At 42.4% G+C, this 10,000-nt stretch overlaps 1 protein-coding gene across 5 annotated transcripts in view; it reads right to left on the reverse strand.

The window, feature by feature from the left end:
• The window catches only part of LOC143024833 (zinc finger protein castor homolog 1-like), a 775,578-nt gene that overhangs the window by 261,798 nt on the left and 503,780 nt on the right, over window positions 1–10,000 (reverse strand). Inside the window, exon 1 of one of the 5 annotated variants that reach the window (XM_076184102.1) lies at window positions 2,513–3,593. The exons of the other annotated variants lie outside the window; for them this stretch is intronic. Coding sequence (XP_076040217.1) covers window positions 2,513–2,999 — 487 coding nt within the window. The 5' untranslated portion in view covers window positions 3,000–3,593. Of the gene's footprint in view, window positions 1–2,512; window positions 3,594–10,000 lie in introns of those variants that run through there. 5 annotated transcript variants of the gene reach the window in all.

A 10,000-nucleotide genomic window follows, 5' to 3' on the forward strand; every position in this document is an offset into this window, starting at 1 on the left:
GTTTTTTCTCTCCTTAAAGTTGTAATTAAGCCCTTAGTTATGTTTCTCTGTCACAACTCGCCCTGTCGCCTCCACCAAGAAAGAAAAGGAAAAAAAAGTGTTTATCAATTATAATATTTACTGCCTCTCCGTTCTGTTACCTCTCATCTCTTCCACCCCTCTCTCTCTCTCTCTCTCTCTCTCTCTCTCTCTCTCGCTGCTCCCACTCAGTCTCTCTCTCCTTCAGCATCTTCACTCTCCCTTTCCTTCTTCACCTCCACACTGCCTTCCACCCAGCATTCCATTCCTTCTTCCCTCCTCCCCACCCACTCCATCAACTCTCCATCCTCCATTTCCTCCTCCTCCTACCCTTCCCTCGTACATCCACTTTTTTTCATAATGAAATTTTTCATACTTGCGAACTTGAATGGAAAAAGAACGTTTTTTTTAACCAGGGAAATTTCATCTTAGATGAATTAAATAGTTTACTGCTATGGGAAATGTAATATTTTGGTACATTGCAGAGAAAAATTTGACCTAGATAATACGATCTTTGTTGGTGAATCTTCCTCATCCACTCATCCACTCTCTCCAACGCTTGATTTACTATTCCTTCATCCTTCAACCGAGTGTTTGTTTGGGCACGTTTCTCCATTTTTTTTTGGTGAAAATAACAAAGCTTGATTTTACAATGTATCTAAATAATAAAGAAAACAGGAAACTAATTCGTTTTTTTCCCTCCAGAGCCGTTCTTCGTAACTACTTCAGCTAATTTCAGGAAGAGGAAAAAAAAAAAAGCATAATTCTTTAAACCAAAACCAAAAAGCCTTTTCTTGCAACATAGTCACGGATAACGGTTACTGACTTCATGTCGACGTGACGTCATGTCGTTTTGAAGTTGTTCGACTCTGTTGCATGTGAACTTTACCAAATGTTCTATGGTCACATCGTGCATGTCTCCACGTGTTCCCAAGATACCATCCCATATAACAAGTATTCTATATGGCTAAGACACGTCTTCCTGTGTATGCTGCTTTGTCATTGGTGGACTTAACACATACACATAGAAAACCCCTTAAGACGTACCCGCACATGCATACATGCATTAAGTACACTCTCTCATAAAAATGGCGCGAGAGAGCGTACATATGAATGCATATATGTATATACACATAAGTGTGTATATACATATGTATGTAGATATAAATATACAAATATATATATGTAGGCGAATATGAATATGTATAGACATGCGTGTGCTGTATATATATATATGTATATATATATATATATATATACTGTATATATACATATATTTATATATATATATATATATATATATATATATAGATACATCTACATGTGTATCCGCATTATATCATACACAAATATAAACATGTATATATATGCATATACACTAATATATATATATATATATATATATATATATATACATATACCTATATGCACACACACACACACACACACACACACACACACACACACACACACACACACACACACACACACACACACACACACACACACACACACACACATATATATATATCACACACACACACACACACACACACACACACACACACACACACACACACACACACACACACACACACACACACACACACACACACACACACATATATATATATATATATATATATATATATATATACATATATACATATATATATATACACGCACGCACGCACACATTCACACACGCGCACGCCCACATAAATATATATGTATACATATATATATACATATATATATATCTATATCTATATATATATATATATATATATATATATCTATATATATATATATATATACATACATACATCCATACACACACACACACACACACACACACACACACACACACACACACACACACACACACACACACACACACACACACACACACACACACACACACACACACACACACACACACACACACACACACACACACACACACACACACACACACACACACACACTATTGTATTATTGTCAGTGTATCACTGCTGTTTCAGTAAACGTATTGTTATTATTATTATTAATTATTTACGCACACACACACACACACACACACACACACACACACACACACACACACACACACACACACACACACACACACACACACACACATATATATATATATGTATATATATATATATATATATATATGTATATATATATATATATACAGGTATACATGAACATACAATCACATACATTATACGTTTAATATATATATATATATATATATATATATATATATATATATATATATATATAATATATGTAAATACACACACACACACACACTGAAGCATTTTCCTAAATACGAAAAACAACAACTCCTGCGATGAGGGAGAGTAGTAGGTCCACGAAAGCTCTCAGGACCTCCTCCTCGCTCGAGGTTACGACCGCCTCAAGGCTCAGTAGCAGCAGAAGGAGGAGAAGGACGACGTCCCTCGTGAACCCAGGAGACACTCACCTAATCGAAGTTTGAGGTAGAGAGTCTGCAGAAGTTCTTCCTTCTTTTTGAGTTCGCTGTTTTCATCGTCCATATCCTTCACGTCGTCCTCGTCCTCGTCCTCAGTCTGCGCCTGCTGCTGTTGTTGGAGTAGGTGCTCCCCTATCTCCCCATCCTCCACCACCTCCTCCTCCTCCTCCTCCTCCTCCAGCACCTCCACCTCCCCTCTCACTTCCTCCTCTTCCTCCTCCATCTTGCTGACCGACACTGGGTAACTGTCCACTTCCATGCTCTCTTCGACTATCATCGGTTCTTCTTCGTCTTCTTCTTTGGTTTCGTAAACACTGTTGATCATTCCTCCCTCCACTCCTCTATTTCCATCTCCTCCCACGGTCTCCTCCTCGTCTATATCTCCCTCCTCCTCCTCCTCTTCCTCCTCCTCCTCCTCCTCCTTCATCTCGATTTCTTCTTTGATGCTGTGGCTATCCTTGGCTAGGTCCTGTGCCATGGTAGCTGCCACGGTATTCTATGAAGGAGGCAGCGATGTAAGTAAACGTAGACGTTGTTATTAAATCAAGAGAGACCTGGCTGAACAAGTCCACCAAGGCTTCAAATCCGAGTCTCTCATCTCATCAACATGAGACGAAAGCGAGTTCGCCCTATACGTTCACTGTTCTAAGTCTGGGCGACTGTGGGGAGCGAGTTTCGCAGTGTTCTCATTACTTTATGTTATGCTATTGCCTTCGTTTCGGTCGTGGGTATAATGACTAGGATGATAGAACGATTTTCACTCTGTTGTCGTTTCGTTTCGTTCGCTTATACGGTAAAGTAGGATCGAATATATTAAAAAAAAGATGTTCTATAAATAATCTTGTGTTTCTTTCGGCGCGCGAGATCACAGTCACTGTTGAGTCACTCGTCGCGTATTCACTACGGCGGTAGAAAAAAATAACATAAACGCGAAAAATAAAAACAATAAAATATTCAGAGTCGTCTCCACAGTTCCTTCACTGCTCTGTGTGTACGTATAAATATATATTATATACACACGATCACCAACAACACCAGCGTACACACGAGAGGCAGAGAGAGATGTGTTCAACCCGGCCACATACTACGATATACGCAATTTGACAGTCTCGCGTGATTTCGTTAAACCTCTCTCCCTCCCCACCCGTCCTCACCCCCAGAACCCTCCCGTTCGTCCCTACCTCCCATACCGGTATCCCCCCTACCCCACCCCTCCCCCACCCTACCCTACCCCAACCCTACTCTCTTCCTCTCTCTCTCACTGTCTCTCTCTCTCTCTCTCTCTCTCTCTCTCTCTCTCTCTCTCTCTCTCTCTCTCTCTCTTTTCCACCTCTCTTAACCCCTCTTTTACACGTTTCATTCTCTCTTTTTGCCTCTTTTTTCAACCCCCTTGTCAACTTATACAGACGCTGCCCTACACTCATTTTTCAACTCATCCTACCAATTTTTTTTTACTGGAAATAAATAAGAAATAAATACATAAAAACATATGCACAATACTACTTATCTCACTCATAGTTCACTGTAACCTCATATCTATCTATCTATATATATATATATATATATACATTATACGTACACATACACACACACAATTATATATACATACTTATGTGAACATACAGACAAGTACATGACTGTGCACATAAATACATGTGTATACGAAAAAATACACAAACAATATATATGTATATATTCATACACATACAAAAGTGCTCGTGTATATTTTTGCTTTAAACAGACTAATCGAGAATAATGGTCATTTTAACAGGACACCAAAGAAGAAATATCATCTATCTTTGCAATTCTACTCAATCCCTAATTTCGTTTTCTATTTCTCTTGTAATGGACAGACATCTCAGACTCCTCCACCAGCCCCCTCCAGCCCCCACCGCCGCCGCCGGCTCGAACCAGCCTCCAGACCTCTACAGTTCTCAATGTCAACAGCCCTCTCGGCTTCAAGTCAAATCTAAACGGATTTTACCGGATTCTCACCGGACGCGGATCTTTAAACTCCTTTGAGGCGAAAGTCTGAGTCCTCGCCGTTGGATTTTCAGTAAATTGTAAAATTAGGGACTTTTTTTTTTAACCCCCCTTCCCTTTCCTCCCCCCCCCACCCGCCCCTGTGTTCGTGTCACCTTTAAACTACTTCACCCCTACCATCTCACCTCCCCCCTCCCCCCACCCCCCCGAGGCCTTCCTTTCATCCCACCCTCTTTACCCCCCCTTCCCCCCATACTCCGTTCTTTCACCCTCCCCCTCCCTCCACGCGTCTCTCTCCGTCCCACCGACCCCCAGCCAGCCAACCAACCGCCTTCAGCTAAATCTCCCGTCGACCAATCACAAGCGAGGATGAGACGCCCTTCTCGCTGATTGGCTGGGCAACACCGCGAGGGGAGGAGGGAGTTTCCAGCTTCAGGGGAAATTGGTTTCCCTCTCTCGTGTAAATGTTATGGAATCAGTCCCAACGCGGCTGTCGTGTTAGGAGCACGCGCACCACAGCGACCATAGCAAAGCCCGGCCCCTATCCCCCCCCCCAATCCCCCTCCCCCTTCCCCCCACCACCACGTGGTTAACACGTTGCCCGCAAGCGCGTTCAACACGTAAGGCACGTGGGATTCGCGTGGATAGACGAGTACACTCAACAAGCGTGATATGAAATGCACGCGCGTTCAGGCAAGTCCTCCTTGCACGCAGGAAAAAATAAGAAAGATCGTTGGTACACTGTCACACACGATTGCGAGTTCGTTGAACGTATCGTCACGTTCGGTTGTCTCACGTTCAGGCGAGTTGTCACACAAAACGTCACGGCATACGTTTAATTACGTCTGGACCGCTGAACGTATGTACTCGTACGTTCATTTTGCAGACGCGTATGCTATGAGAAGGCACGTTCACTGCAAGTACTGAATAGAGGAAACCGATATATCGCAAAAAAAAAAACAAAAAAAAAAAAAACTTGCTGTACTTGACTGTGAAGATTTGCGTATGTGTATGTTTCCGTGTGTGTGTGTGTATGTGTGTGTGTGTGTGTGTGTGTGTGTGTGTGTGTGTGTGTGTCTATGTGTGACTCATTCATGTCTTGCGCTGAAGGCCGGCCCGTCCATTGTCACCATCGTGACATGGTCGAATAGGACCTAAAAGCTTAAAGAAAAAAATCAATAATCACAAAATCTCAACAACCATAAAGTAGGAAACAGAGAGGATTATATAGCGAGAAGAAAAGAAGGGAATAGAGAGGAGGAGAGTTGAGGCAGCGAGAGAGCGAGAGAGAGAGAGAAAAGAGGAAAGAGAGGGAGGGAGGAAAGGGAGGGAGGGAAAAAAGGGAAGTGTCCCATGGAAAAAGGGTTAAACAGTTCCTAACAGAACCATATGGACCCTGCGGTTATTGTCGAGAACGAGGAGAAGGTGTAGGGGGGGGGGTGGGGTGATTTTTCAAAAAGATTTCTGCGATACAGCTATTGCTTTATCAAACCCTTCCATCTAACCGTCACCCCCTCCTCCTCCTTTCCTCCACCTCCTCCTCCTCCTCCTCCTCCTCCTCTCTTCCTCCATCTCCCCCCTCCCACCCTCATCTCCGTCCTCAACCCTCAAACTTCAACCTCAAGTTCAAAGTCAACTGCTTGAGAAAAAAAAAAGTTTTAAAACTGGACGATAGTAAGGAAATATTGGCAATCCTTTACAAGAATGGAAAGAGTGTGTGTGTGTGTGTGTGTGTGTGTGTGTGTGTGTGTGTGTGTGTGTGTGTGTGTGTGTGTGTGTGTGTGTGTTTGTGTGTTGTGGGGGAAGAGTTGGGAGGAAAAGAGGGGGAGGAGGGGGGAAGAGGGGTGTTAGGATTAAGAAACTCGCCAGCCGTTTCCTAATTTTGAGTTTAAAAAGGGTTGAAGGGAGGAAGGGGGCAGATGGACGCCAATGGAACGACTACTGTGAAAAAAACATAAAAAAGAAGAAATAATCAATAGATGCTGGGCACGATTGTGGGAGAGGTCGCACAAAGGGAGTCTGGGGTTGGGGGTTGGGAGTTGGGGAACTCTGGGCAGCAAGGGGTTGTGACTGCAGTTGCTTCGTGGGGTTGGAAAGGAGAGGAGAAGCGGGGTTGGGTTGGTGTGGGGTTCATGAGAAAGTAGAGAGGTTTTGCATTTTGGGTGGCAAGAATGGGTTGATTCGTCTCGGGGTGGAAAAGGGTTGGGATGGCGTGGGTCTACCCCGAAGGGTTAGGATGAGGAAGGGGAGTGGGGTTGATGGTCAAGGGTTATGGGGTTAGATATTTGAGTGGGTTGGGCTGAAAAGGTGGTAGCGTGGGCTTGGGGTGGCTGGGTTTTGTGAGGTTGGAGAGAAGATTTTATGCCTCGTGGGGTTGTGAAATGAGAGGTGATAATGGGGTTGTAGGAAAGATTTACTCTGAATTATAGAATGCAAGGAAGGGTTGGTCGGTTTGTCTGTTAGTTGGCTGGTCTGTTGGTTAGTCTGCTGGTTGATTTACCAGTTGGTTGATCAACTAGTTGATTGGTTTGTTGGTTGGTCGGTTGGTCTATTGGTTTGTTTGTTTCACAACGAGACTCACAAGGAAGAGTTACCTGAAGTCTTCTGAGGAACAACTTCACGGTTGTAGAAATAAACAACCAAATGGTTGTGAAAACCGATGAGTTGTGGACTACCAAATGGACGTAGAATCAAAACGAATGATTGTGAAAAATGACGAAATGGTTGTAAAAATGAGAAACGGTTGTAAAGACTCGCAACTCACATGTTTTGATATTGTCGAATGAAAATGAGTCAAGCAACAAGTTGTAGGTCTCGTAACTATCCAGATGTTGTTGTTGTTGTTGTTGTTGTAAGGAACGATGGTTGTGACTTTTACACTTCGATATGACGTCAAATTGTGAAAGTATAAGGTTTCGGTGGCAGTGGTTGTGATTGTGGTAGTTGAAGTGTGGTTGTTATTGTTGTTAATGAGATATGACTAGTGATTGTTGATACGTGTCTGTTTTTAATGATATGTGGTTGTAGTAGTTATTAAGTTGAAGTGTGGTAGAAATTATTGTTAAGGCTATGATTGTTGTTACTGATGTGTAACTGTTGTTATGGTTAAAATGTGATTATTTTTAGCTCTTTAGAGGCAGTGACAACTTACAAATCTGCGCATGCGCAGTCCGCTCAACGAGCCAGAACTCGGCGTCGTCGGGCCCAGCGAGACGAGGGAACTCTTCCGTCGACTGTTGGGAAGCTGATGTGTCGGTTTATTTTGAACTCTACTTCGTTCTTGTATTTACAGAACAGTTTTCTGCGGACATTGCGCTTTAATCTATTTCTTGCGACCTTGCTGACGATCGTTGTTAAGAGAGAAATGTGGTTTAGCTTTGCATGGAAGTTCCTCTCCATAAATTCAATGAAATAACTTGGTGTTTGTCAGAGCATATTAGATAAATGTTCTGAGGGATTGTTTCGGCTGAATGAAATTGCGTGGCAAGTCGGCAGTAACAGTTGGGAAGTTGATCAAAATATGTCTAAAACAGACCTTGAGGTTAATGTATACCTTAACACTCAGTCATGGCGCTATCGTTTCTCCTTAGCCTTTTCTAACCTAGAAAGGCATTCACTGATAATTTTAGAAATGAGACGATGAAGTGGTTGGACTGACTGCAGACACAACCACGACGTAAGTAGGGTGAAGGACGTCTGACCCATAGGGCTAACAACAACAAGAACAACAACAGGAACAATAACAAGAACAAGAACAACAATAACAATAACAAGGACAACAATAACAAGAACGTCAACAAGAACAAGAACAACAAGAACAAGCACAACAACAAAACAACAAGAACAGCAAGAAGAAGAAGAAGAACAACAACAACAACAGCAAGAAGAACAAGAACAAGAACAACAACAAAAACAATAACAATAACAACTACAATGAGAAGAGGAAGAACAAGAACAAGAACAACAACAGTAACAAGAACAAGAACAAGACCAACAACATCACCACCAACAACAACAACCTGCATCCTAGTAATGAGCAGTTTAGATTTTTCTAGAGTCCCCCACCGCTGTATACCCTCTATATAGAGGCATCAACTAGAAAACTATTCTAGGATATCGCTACACTCAACAAGGTGAGATAGTCATGAACAGCATATATTTCAGTAGAAGAGTTACAATCTTGACATCTCAAGAGATGCGAGAAAAGCTACGTCACTGCAATGACTCACTCCCCACTCTCTTATGTATTATTGGACAGCTTCAAACATTTGATCCTGTTTAAGGGGCACACTGTAGCAGGCGAGTCAAAACTGAAATGAACGTGGAGTGCTGCAATTGAAAGATAAAACCAAACCATTCCTGTCTCTGTCATATTTGTCCTCGACTTTATTACCAATCACGTCGGTCTTGTCATGACTAGCAGTCTCCGTGGCATGCCAACCACATAAAGCATCACGGAGACGTAACTATGTCACGTGATACTTTGCCACCAGTCATGGAAAGTGTATAGACCTTGGAGGCATCTTGCGAGTCACTGCACATAATTAATTCCTGTGTATTTGTCCTTCAAGAGCGATGTGGTAGCAATTGTCTAAGTGGATGTCAGTCCAGCAACCACATTTCCTCGGTTGATTACCGAGGCCTTGACACTTCCACGTGAATGAAATCTCTTGGGTTAGCCTGAATAAAGCATCTAATGTCACTGGGTATTAACTTGTTTCTTAGGAGGAGAGGTCAGGTTGATGCGGATAACAATGGCGACAACCGTCAACGCTTCTTTAAATTTCACGAACAAACACACACCTTTTTAGTGTCGCTAAAACCACTAACTCCTCCATCATCAACACAGCTTTTCACCTAATCAGTGTTACCCACGAAGCTTCAATCTAAATTTCCCTTGCCTGACATTACTGCAATCTTTATCTATACAACCACGGCTCCGCCATTACCGTGCATCTCCTCCTCGTACTTATTTTAATCGAGATGTGCTGGATAGGGTTGAAATAAACGACTAAATTCGTTTAGTGGAGGGAAGAGGGTTAAAACAAAAATGATGAGTCACAGGACATGGCATCCTTAGAGGCACTTAGTCCCTCGGTGCATAAGTACCGGTTGCGGCATGATGGTGCCCCCTCACGTCACTACAAGTCCGTTACCGTGTACATTTGGTTTCTAAAGTCCACCGACATTCTTGCGGTATTCTTAACTGCTAAGGGGTGATGTTAGAGGATACTGTCAACTTGGCAACATTTCAATGAAAGATATCTCATCAGAATTATCTACTGCATAGTAATGAGGTTGTGATTATTGTACCATCAAAGAACATTAACGTATAACTGTTGTCAAACTCTGGAATCTGACTTTATTCTCCCATAGGAATTAGGTTTCAGTTTTCCATACAGACAACTTTGAGTATTTTCAAACTAACCCCAAGTGTGTACTACCTGGTTTAGTAGTCGATTTAAGCTTTATTCTTTGTCATAAATTGTCATAGAA

The sequence above is a fragment of the Oratosquilla oratoria genome, chromosome 4 (assembly GCF_046742065.1).
Source record: "Oratosquilla oratoria isolate Oo_2021 chromosome 4, ASM4674206v1, whole genome shotgun sequence".
NCBI lineage: Eukaryota > Metazoa > Arthropoda > Malacostraca > Stomatopoda > Squillidae > Oratosquilla > Oratosquilla oratoria.